A 12,207-nucleotide genomic window follows, 5' to 3' on the forward strand; every position below is an offset into this window, starting at 1 on the left:
TCATCAACACCAATCTATTTCATCTATGTCTTCATGCTTCACAGTCATGTTGGAAGAGGAAGGGGCCATCTTCCCAATCGATCCTACTTTTTTACAACTGACAGTTGACAGTGGAACATTTAGGATCGAGGAGATTTCTCAACTGGACTATTTGTACAGGTGGCATCTTATCACAGTCGAACGCTGGAATTCACTAAGCTCCTGAGAGTGATCCATTCTTTCACAAATGTTTGTAGAAACAGTTTGCATGCGGATTTTATACACCTGCAGCCATGGAAGTGATTGGAACACCTGATTTCAATTATTTGGATGAGTGAGGTAATACTTTTTGCAACAGAAGTGTCTGTATGTGTGTGTTGTAACCCAGTTTATGTCTGTCAACGCAGGTGCTTGAGAGTAGTGAAGGGCCATGTCCAAGGGCCAATTACACAGTTTAACCAAAAGATGTCACTGTGATGTAGGTGAACAAAGTGCCTTCTATCAAATGTTTGCCTTCGTATATGCCGTTATAATAGCATTTATTTAATAATTTAAAACAAAGCGTGCATACTTATGAATGTATCTGTTTAACCAAAAATGCTGCTTTGCTCAAATGTGCCGTTTCCATTACTTTCCATTTAGTTTTGCAGAATCATTTCTCTGACCAAGTAAAAAGAAGAGAGGTAGAATATTTTTCAATGCATTTTTAGCCGCAGCGCTTGTCAAGCACCTGTGGGGCAAAACTTCCAAGTTACCTACGCGTGCAATCAAGATGGGCAGGCGAGCAAACAGATTTCAGAATAGCAATTTTACCGGCTGACGTAAGAGGTGGGTCTGGTTGTCTTGACAACCAATTGGCACTGAAGTGTGGAGCCGTTCCGTGGCCCCGCCCCCTGTACAAATACCCCTATGGCTTTGACGTCAATGTACGTCAACCCGAGAACATGATGCCTCTTAGCGAGTCAACTCGTGTTCTCTGTAGCTGATAGAGGCACCTCAAGCTGAAATATTATCGCTCTATTGTACCGGGAGAACGTGGCGTGACAGCCCTGTGGTTCAGCGAATGACTCGCCGCGTATAAGGGCGAGTCAGCGCCACATTGGCGTTTTTTTAAGCCGGTAGTGGCGGCATAGAAATCAACTTTGTCTATTTTTAATGGACACGCTTCGGGCGGCGGTAGCAGCAGCAGCAGCGGCGGGCGGTTTGTTTTCCTTTTGTCTTTATCTCTAGCTGCTCAAGCAAGCCTGTCTGAGTCCCCCCCCCCCCCCCCTCTGCCTCTACCTCTTTCACAAGCAGTCCCATTTATAACAGCATGGTCATGGCCGACAGTGTCCAAAAACCGCTGCTCCGGGGTCCGGTCCGAGTGGGCTTCTACGACATCGAGCGCACGTTAGGAAAAGGCAATTTTGCTGTCGTGAAGCTGGCCAGACACCGCATTACCAAGACCGAGGTGAGTTCATGAGTGAACTTGTTAGCTTGAAAAGCTAACTTGGACTGCTGTTCTGCTGAGTTATATAACTTTTATGCACTAGTTGACACCCCAGCAAGCAGTGAAGCGCTAATCCAGACCCGGGTCATGCAGCTGCCCGTGGACCCACGACTTGCAGTGCTGGTGCATTTGAACCATGCAGGTACAGGGGCAATGACTGTCTGCACGTTCGTCCCCCTCAGAAATATCAGTGCCAGGAAGAGGTCTGACCACCACTGCTGCTGGGAAACAAACTGTAAACATGCACACTCTCCTTTCTTTTTTTTTTCCTTGCATCATACACCTGCTCTCATTTTGGTATAATGGCCTTCAGACATAGTGGAGGAACTTCAAAGTCTGGCCAGTGTAAACCTCCAATTTGCTCTGTATCGAGGGGGATGCAGCGTAGGTTGGTGGTCCCATTATGTAATCTAACTAATGATTTGATTTAGCTCTTTCTTGTCCCAGCAGTGCAATCAGCTATGCTTGGATCCTCTGCTTATGTCTTTGTAATTAGAAAGCAAAGTTTTGCAGACTTGGTTGCAAACAGCAACTCCTTGACTGTCTTTTGGGGTCTTCATATAGTTTAGAAAGGGTTTGGCACTGCAAACACTCCACTCTCCAGAGTTGCAACCTTTCAGAAATATTCATGTCGCTTAAACGTTCCACACCTTTTGTTTCAACCAAAAAGTGAGATTTTCTTTGATAGAGCAACATAAGGTAGTAGATGCATGTTTTTCAAACTTATTTCACAACTAAAAGTTTGAAAAGTGTGGTGTGCATTTGTACTCAGCCCCCCTCTGTTTATTCTTTTTAAAACGCATTGTTTTGAGGTGTGTCTCTATCGGCTTTGCACATCTACACTGAATTTATTCCCAATCTTTCTTTGCTAAATCAATCCAGCTCATTCAGGTTAGATGCAGATCGTCTTTGAACACCAGTGTTGGCCACATATGCTCAATTTGATTTAGATTGGGACTTTGACTGTGCCATTCTAACACATGAATATACTTTTATCTAAACAATTCCATTGTTTATCTCTAAACATATAGGGTCTCGTCGTGGAGGAAGTTGAAAATATGCCCTGTCTTAAGTCTTTTCCTGCCCCTTACAATTTTCTTTCCAGCATAGCCCTGTAATTAGCTCCATCTGTCTTTCCATAGACTCTGATCATTTTCCATGCTGTAGATAGACATTCCCACACCATGATGCTGCCATCACCATGCATCTCTGTGGGGACTGTGTTTTCAGGGTGAAATATATAATTAATGCAAAAACGCTTTGTGCCACACAAGCACCTTAAGTTTTATTGTTTTTGTCCTCAAATGATCAGAGCCCCGTCTTCCATATGCTTGCTGTTTTTATTTAGAGGTGTTGGAGTAAAGGGGGCAGAATTGAAATCCAATCCAAACTTCAGATTGCTTTTGTTTGTTTTTTACTCCACAATCACACTCTTTGTGTACCACATAAAATGCATACTACAAGTTTGTAGTTTTAATGTGACAAAATATAAAACAGTCCACGTATTTTTGCAATACACCGAATGTACATCAGAAACGGTGCTGAGATTTGTCAGAGTTAACTTGCAGTTTTCTGTCTGCTCCTTCTCTGTCCGCAGAAAATCCTTATTCAGGCAGTACCATGAAGTGCTACTCTCTGTTGTAATGATAGAGAGACACAGGGACTTTACTGTAAACAGTGCCCAGAGTGCGTAAAGAGTCTCTGCTGTGAGACGAGTGGGAGTGATTAGACCATACTTCAAGAGATTTGTAAAAACGTTTATCTTTGATCTGCGCAGCTTGTTTGTTGGTGAAGGTGAGCGATTATAGTGTACAAGAAAACAAAAGATTTGCGTCACTCAATCTAGATGCTTCAAATGTTTAATGAATAACAGGGCAAGAATATATCCTGTAAGGCTCTTATTGTGGTAATCTGGTTATTAAAGCCCGTGAAGTGGCCCAGTGTTCGTCTTGCCAGGGAAGCTACGTCATTATAATACCGACAGTGGTTGTTTACAGCCCATCGATTTGGTAGAGGAGGTCACTCAGTGCTGGTTGGTATATAGACTTGCTGCAGATGCTTAGCTTAGACAAACTTGGAGAGAGAGACAGGTTAGAAACGTTTGTGCATCATCATCTGACTCGAGACGATGCCAGGAGACACTGGCCTGCCTGGTTCATGTTTGTACTCTAAATCACAGTTTAACAGTACACAAAACAGCAGTTCTGCCTTGTTCGTCCGCACGTGTTGTCCCTAGGTAGGTGCAACTCCTTTGTGTGTTACCTATTTGTCTCGTTTTGGTATATATGTTGCAGCTTGTAGGTTTCTTGCCCAATCCCACGTGCTCCTGTCTACCAACTTAACAGGTCCTGTATTCATTAATATCTGATTATGACATTGCTTCATCCTCCCATTTTCTTGATTTTGTGGCTGGAAAATAAGTCCAATTGTCCTAAACTAGCCAAGAGCTACAAAGATGATAAAAAAAAATATGTTTAATGTGATCTAATGGTGGTGTTTTTTTAAAACATAAAAGCAACATTTAGTCCTAAAATAATTTAACATATTGATTCCTACATTAGTCATAACATTTCTTAGTATTTTGACACCTAGACAAGTAGCAAGTCATTTATTTTATAAATATTGTCTGGAAACCAGCCTGCAGTTAGCTGCTCGACAGAAATGCTGCTTTTACCTTGCTGACTGTGGTTGCAAACCAGCATGGACATACTGTAAGATTAAATTAATAAGAGTCATGGGTGGCACTCCTTTACTAGCTACACCGAGACTTTTTAGGCTTTTCGCAACTGGAAATGTTTCCCAAAAGGAAAAGGTGTAGTGGCCTTAATCCAGTCAGCTAACTGGCAGTGTGCAGCAGCCTGTTGGGGAGATGCTGCGCTCTGACCCTCAAAGCTCCATAAAATGGAGAAAACTCTGGCCACTCCGACACCTTCTCGGCAATTTAACTTAAAACAACTTAATAAATAAATAATTTGACCACGAATTTTTGGTATACCTTGAAGCTCATAACCTGCCTCATGCCTGTCTATGCTGTTTATTTAAATGTTTAAGGTTTATTGCCAAGCTATTTATTATAGTACACGGAGAATGGAGTGAACTAGGAGCTATAGCAGACAACAGTGGACAAGTTGCAGAAGGCTATTTTGTGGTGTTGTGAAACAGCGGTTCAGGATGTCCTTTTCCCTTACAAGGTAGAGGCCAGTTACAGGTCCCAAAGTATAGCGAGGTTTGAAAAGTTACAGGTTCAATAAAGTGCTCTACCATACCGCTCCTATGGTTTAAAGTCCTTTTAAATGAGATATCAGAGGAGGTACAGGAGGGCCAGTTTTTTCAGCTGTGTGGAGTATAGAGTAGCGCTGCCTTTTACCCAGCGGTTGCTGACTACTGCTGGTCAGCTGGGTGAAAAAAGGCTTTTGCCTTTTTTTCCTCACTTACAAGAAAGATGATTTCAGCTGTTCAGTTTGTTGTATTTACCTTAACTTTTTGCTTAAACACACAGTGGACATGTTAAAAGGACAGGTTTTTGTTATGTATAATGTTGAAACCTTAATAGATTATTTTAAAACCTTTTCCATACATGATGCGGCATTAGTCCTGTACAATTCAACTGAAAAACCAACTGATCTGTTTGATGGGAAAAAAAGGTTCAATAACCAAATAAAACTTTTATAAATCCTCAAAAAATTTGAACTGATACTTTCTTGAAGCATCTTTTAATTCATTAGCATTAAGTATTTACTAGTAGGCTATCAGCATCATACATCTTGACTTGGCAGGATCTGCCCACTCCTCCTTAGACACATCTTCTAAATCTATGTGAAGACATCTTTTGTCTACAGCCATCTTCAGGTGACCCCTCAGCTTTTTTGTTAGATGCACTTCTGGAGTCTGGGTACAAAACTTACATTTTCCTCTCATGAGGCCATTTTTTGTTTATTTGGATGCATGTTTGGCCTCAGTGAGTAAAATCCTTCTTCGCTGTCGGCTTTCAGTCAAACAAATGATAAATTTGGACCTAAACTCACTGATGATGTTTATAACTTCATTCACCTTGACAAAAGCTTTTATTTGAATAAACTGTACCCCATAGCTTGATGCTGCCCCCACCGTGTTTAGCTGTGGGTATGATATAATTTAGATGATGTGCAGTGTAGTTTTTGCACCAAACATAACTTATGGGACTCTGGCCCAAACGTTTAGGTATGGTTTCTTGAGATCATAAAACATTCTTTCACAAGGGTTTGGGAGATTTTAGCCTGGACAAAAATATGGAGAATACAGGAGATTGAACCCAACCAGAACATGGGTTTTCAGTATTGCTACAAGTTTGGGCTTTTATTTTAGGGATGTAAATGAGCAAAGCTAAGAAAAACACTCCTAGAACACATAGGGTTTATTGCAGGTTATTCAGATTCACTATAATATGATGCTAGGTTTGTACCAAAGACTGAAACTGAATCAGAACAGCTTCAACAAATCATTAAGAGGTCTGCACATTTAAGCAACGACGGTTATTGCAGGCTTTTTTTTTTGGTTTGTTTGTATTTTTTCCTCAAATATAATTATTAGTTTTTTAGTTAAATCTTCTCATCATTTCACCATGTAATCCTGGCTTTTTACAGGGATATGTAGTCTTTTGAGAGCCCCTGTATGTGTTGAAATGACAGTGAGTATATGATAAATGTAATAAATACATTTTTATTTTGGCAACACTGGGGATAGGTGTTGCTTTTCCTTTCTAAATCAAAGTAAGGAGATCATGTTGAATTTCTTAGATACCATAAAACCGTGTCATTTTTGCTGAAGCCCGGTTCTCACTACAATAATGCTTTCTACCACCCACCACAATCGTCATTTTACGCATGTATACATGCTTACTCCTACATTTAGCTGTCATTCATTAACTCTATTTGAGTCTTCAATATTATAATGACGTTTTATAAAGAATGCATGCCCTTTGATTTAACGAGCCACTTTATATTTGAATATCCCCCTGGAGCTAAAAAAAAAAAACTATTTATCCCCTCCACCTCTCTCTTTTTTAGAGGTCTCGGTTTGAAGCTGGAGGGCCATTACAAGATTTAGATTTCTTTATAGGATTTAATCCCACAGTGCTTGCCTGTTTGTGTTATGGCAAGGGACTCGATAATGGAGTGTTAAACCTAATAAAGAATCCCTCGACTCCTCCTTGTTGGCTACAAACATGCCAAAAGAAGTTTAAAACTGCTGGTGAAGCTACAACAAGAGGCTAGAAGTAAACAGAAGGCCATGTTTGTGCTTATGTGGCTATGTTAAAAAAAAAAAAAAAAAAAAGTGGAGTTGTACTATTTTCCTTAGTGGTGCATTTAAAACAAGGTGCAGGGTAAAGACAAAACTCACGTAAGCTCACTGGTTGCATCAGGTGGACGGTATACTGCAGGAGCCAGCAACTTCAGCTGCACATTCCTTTATAACATGAACAGACGAGAGAGTAAAGCTGCTGGAAATCTTTGCATGAAGATGGAGGATAAAGTGGGTGTCTCTCTGATCATCTCCTCCTCTCTCTGAGGCAGGAGGTGATCTTCTGGCTGTCTTTCCGATTGCCGTGGAGTATTTTTGCAATTTGGTAACCTTTAAACACTTGGATCTGTGGCTGTTTTATCTCCTCTACATCTGACCACCTATTTATATACTGAGAATTTAAACAAAACGTTATTTTCTTTAGTCTTATTTAAAATAAACGTTCAACTTCTGCTTTTCTTTGTGTTTTTGTTTAATAAGTCAAAAGACTTTGACTGCTCCTTAAAACTCCCCAACAGACTTTGATCTCAGTCGTTTAGCTTCATCTAACAGTGGTGTGACTGCAGAGACCTGGGTTTCCTGTTGTTTACCTCATCTCCTTGGCTCACAGATGCTTGGAGCACTTCAGGTCACTCTGATGAATCTATGTTTATGAGAGCATTTGAAGGAAAGATGTTATTATTGCCTTGTTACCTGCCAGAGCTCTGTTAATGAAAGCCTGTGATGTTTACATTTGGAGCGTGCACTTTACATGTTTGTGTGTGTGTACGCCTGCAATGTAACCTCACGTTATTATTATAGCTACGATTTAAAGGCTGATTTATTATTTTATTTTATTTTTTTACTTTTTCATTTAAAATGAAAAACAAAAGCATAGTTTGAACACTTTGCTCCTCTTTTCTGAGGGTCCAATATTGCTTGTGGGGGTGAGGGGGAGATGTTTGTTTTAGTGTCCATCAAATCTGATTAAGTTTGTATTGGATCCTTTCAATTGTATGTTAAAAGAATCAAACTTCTTATTTACGGTTTTATTCCTCATGTTTGATCGCTCCGCAGGTGGCCATTAAGATCATTGACAAGACCCAACTGGATGCTGTTAACCTGGAGAAGATCTACAGGGAAGTTCAGATCATGAAGATGCTGGACCACCCCCACATCATCAAGCTCTACCAGGTTAGTGACTGCATTCAGGACGTTGCATCTACAGGATGATTGTTTTCTTGTGTTTTTTTTTTTTGTTTTTTACTACAGTATGTCTTTCACTTTCAGGTAATTTTGTCTCACTGAAATGTATGCATCTCTATTTTTCTTTATTACTTTGAGGTTATTTGTTTAATCAAGTTTTTTTTCCTCAGTTCTGAGGAACTGTATTCCTCAGTTCTACTCCCTTTGGTATGATCATCTCTTTTTGTGTACTTCAAGAAAATGTTAGTGAAATTTGCAGAAGTTTTACAAACTTTGTTGAATGCCTGAATTCATCACTATTTACGTCTTTTTTACAGTTTGTTTTCTTGTACAGAGATTCCAAAAGTGTGGGTTAAGACCTTACTGGGTGTTGCAGATCAAGTCTTCAAGTCCTCTTGAGAAAAACTTGGAGATTTATCCATCATGCTTTTCTTGACTGATGAGGATTTCCAGTTTTTTGATCTGTAAATTCCACTTTGGTCTGACTCAATTTATAATTTTTTATTTTATTTTTGGACAGTGACACATAAACAAGATAAACGTTCTGCAGTTTCCTTGATTAAAGGTAATAGTTTTGAATCAAACTGAAAATGACAGATTTACATGTGATGGGAGTCATTTGTTTCGATGTATTTAATAAACGGGGTCAAAAAGATCAGAATCATCCATTATTTTCAGGACTGCAGGTCAAAAATGAAAAATCTGATTACTTGGTGACACCTCTACAAAATAGTGTATTTGAATGCATTTTGGTACTATAAAGTATAAATACAGTACCTAAACAAGGAAATACTTGTAGAATCATCCAATAGTCTTGGTCACAAGTCTCTTCTGGTGTTATTTTAGCGGTCTGAGGCTAAAATGTTTGGGAATCGCTGTGTTCTGCTCAGGTCTTTAAGCCGGTCACCACTGCTTTATTTCTCATGCTGGTTTTACAGGCATATTTTAGGACAGACGAGGTTCTTAATCTAAATTGTCTTGAATTTACTTGTATATTTTTAAACGGATGTTATATAAGTCAAGTTGAACACAAATAGTCAGACAGATCTAGAATTATTTTTAGCCTTGAAATGTAGCCACCCTCCCCTCAGGTAAAGACTATTATTCTGTGACATTTTATCATGTGTTATCTGCAAGGGAGTGGCATGATTACCTCAAATTGAGATGATGGAAAGCAAGACTTTGGTCCGCAAGACGTATCTAGATGAAATGACCTGCGATGGCTCATTAGCAAATACCCAACACCCCCTGAGAAGAGCTAAATGCTCTTCTTTGTCTCTGGATTTCACAGGGTCCTCGAGTAGACTGTGAAATGTATGTTGGAGAACATGTTTAGAAATTGGACAGAGATCTCTGTTGTGACCATGAAAACGTTTTTTGACCGTTAACCAAAGCCAAGTTTCTTTGCAAAGGTTTGTTTTTATTGTTATATAAAGCGATGCCTCCAGGCCAGAAGCAGGAGAAAGCAATAAATAAATCCAAAATTAAGAGGAACATGTCATAATATGGGATTTGGAATAATTAATATGGAGAAAGACATAGGACAAAGATTATATGGACGTAATAAAAAAAAAAGCTCTTTATTATAAGACAAGCTTCTCTTAATCAGGCTTTTAAAAATAGAGGTTGGCTATTTTTGATATTCCTAAGTTTTGAAAGAAAACCTCTGAAGACAAAATGTAAAATCAACGTGTGAATAAATATATCTCATTGCACGTTTTGTAAACATGAGCTTTATGAGATCGGAACACTAAAAAGTTCAAGAAGTTAACAGCCTGACGGTGACGTCAGTGAATGTCGACGTGCCTCTCAAGTCCGACTGTTCACGTCAGTCAAGCAAAGTCCAAATCTCTCTCTGTGTTGCCTGCTTGTGTCTGCTCGTCAGAGATCAGGGACACAGAGTAATATGTAACGCATGTTAAAGACTCAATATAACACGTGTTTTAGTGTGTGGGGTACCGTGTGCACAGGTCAGCTTTGAGGAGCTGAATTCACCTCTGGTTCTTGATGAACTTCTTTTCCAGGTACTTGGGCAGCCTGGGGTGTTGAAGCCCGTGACCAATCCAGGTCGTGTTCTGAGGCATGAGTAAACAGATGCTGCCCAGCAGAACCTGTCACTGCTGGATAGTTACAGAACATGGTTAATGACTGACTGACTCTCAGCTCTGTGTGCATCTCCCTGCTTGCAAAGCAGGCAAAGCACTCATATCATTAGTCGCTCGAGATAATATGAATTAAATCTTCTAAAATGTTGAATTTCATCTTTATTTTTGAGATGATTTTACTCCTTCAGGGGTCCACCCTTTTATTTACTGGGGCTTCTGAAATCAGTGTCATTTGGTAGGGTGTTGTAAACTATGAAGTCTAACATGGGAGCATTGTAATTTCTGGTGTATGTTGGAAGGAGTTTCTCACATTATAACCTTTTTAAAAGGTTTAATATGTATGTTGTTCTGTTCTTTATTGTTAGTTTCCCATTATTTTTGGATACAACTTGTAAAAGGAAAAACATAAAAATAGAAATTTCTTTGAAATAAGGCTGTTTCCTGATGTCTAAGCTGGGTGGGGTTCCTATGTACAAAGGGAATACTGAAAAATAACACACTTCTCTTGCTTCCTCCTGCAGCAAAACACCCACACAACATGATGCTACCATCCACATACTTCATAGTTGGGAGGGTGTTCTCATGCTTGCAAGCCTTCCCTTTTTCCTTCAAATGTACCTATGGCCAAAAACTTCGGTTATAGACCCTGTGTGGCTTTCGAGGTAGTGGCTTCTTCTTGTCTGAGTGGCCTTACAGCTAATGTCAGTACAGGACCTTTCTCTGTGGATAGTAAAAAGTCTCTTAGCTGCATCTTCCCCAAGTCTTGTTTTTTTTTTTTCATTGGTTGATGCACACGTTTTGCACGAAACGTGTTAATCTCTTGGATGCAGAATTCCTTCCGTAATACTATCATGGCCGGACATTCCTAAGGTGTTTTACTTGTGTTGGTGTAGACCGCAGTGTGTTTAAGGTGTTGTATGAAATACCTCCAAACGTGTGTTTCCATTAACCTGTGAATTAACATATGGGAAGCTTAAAAGGCTGTGACATCATCATCTGGGCTTTTCCAAGTTAATCAAAGGCATAAGGATCTTAGTATATATAAACTTCCAAATTTGAAGAAAATTAATTATTTCTAATAATATATAATAATTATTCTGGCATTTAGCAAATGAAAATAATATTAGTGTTCCAAACTGACTTAAAACGGTAAAGGTTTGGTCTGGTTTATTGTTTGACGGTGAGAGGAAACAATAAGGTACGTGTCTTTTTATTCAGCATATGTGAATGTGGTTATTACTGTATTGGCTTCTTTTTTATTCTTAAAATGTAAGCTGCAGCTGTTAAACGTGTTAGTTTTGTGATCATTTAAAGGGAAAAATGAACGCATTTAAGAGCCATTATGCAATTAACTGCATAGTAAATCACCATCAACAGGGAAGATTATCTTTATTTTATCTTGGCATCTTTTTATAATAGCTGTTCACATCGAGAAATTTCTCTTAAATTCAACAGTTTCAGAAGTTTTGCTCACAAAACGATTTTCCTTGGCTGTGCACTTTTCTATTATGTTAAGTGAGGTAAGGGAAACTTATTTAACTCGCCGTTGTCACTCGATGGCTGCTGTTTATCATGAAGTAGCTTATCCACCAAAAAAAAACAAAAAACTTGTTACATAAACAACCGGGTCCTGCTCTTTCATTTGAATGTCAATAAATGTTCATTATCATCTGCAAACCCTGTGACACGGCTCCAGCTTTGTGTTGGTTTTTTTTGAAGTGTGTGTTTTGCCTACCAGGCCCCATCCATTCAATCGGCTCAGCTCAATTAGTTGTCCCCTTCCCCATAAACTGGGGCTGACCCCGTGGCTCCGAGGAAAGCCTATCTAATGAAGACACAAATTAACTGCGAACCCCTCTCTTGGTTTTTATGTTTTAATGGCCTCTTCTGTGACCCCAGACAGCCTATATTTTCTATCTGTTCTCATCCCACTGTCCTCTGCCTCTCCTGGGTGTTCCACTCTACACTTCCGTTTGGCGGCTATTTGTCTTCCAGCAAGTGTTAAAGTTTCCAAATGGCAGAAGAGCTTTGTCTCTCTCTATCTGTGATGTGAAACCAAGTTTTATTTACATTTAACTGTAAGAGATCCTTGAATTCGTTCAAGATGGCATTGGGTGGATTGTGACCTGGACTCTACATACTTTGCACCACAGTCAATACCCAATGTTA

The 12,207-nt window shown here is 39.4% G+C and overlaps 1 protein-coding gene across 5 annotated transcripts in view; it reads left to right on the forward strand.

Annotated features, from left to right (window-relative positions):
- Positions 1 to 12,207, forward strand: part of sik2b (salt-inducible kinase 2b) — a 62,349-nt gene continuing 50,142 nt past the window's right edge. For 2 of the 5 annotated variants that reach the window (XM_047391066.1, XM_047391067.1), the window contains exons 1-2: positions 6 to 1,429; positions 7,805 to 7,921. In XM_047391066.1, the coding sequence (XP_047247022.1) occupies positions 1,292 to 1,429; positions 7,805 to 7,921 (255 nt within the window). In that variant the 5' untranslated portion in view covers positions 6 to 1,291. Of the gene's footprint in view, positions 1,430 to 1,511; positions 1,704 to 7,804; positions 7,922 to 12,207 lie in introns of all 5 variants that reach the window. The other 3 variants (XM_047391070.1, XM_047391069.1, XM_047391068.1) reach the window with 3 other exon arrangements.

Source organism: Girardinichthys multiradiatus, chromosome 18, assembly GCF_021462225.1.
Source record: "Girardinichthys multiradiatus isolate DD_20200921_A chromosome 18, DD_fGirMul_XY1, whole genome shotgun sequence".
NCBI classification, from domain to species: domain Eukaryota; kingdom Metazoa; phylum Chordata; class Actinopteri; order Cyprinodontiformes; family Goodeidae; genus Girardinichthys; species Girardinichthys multiradiatus.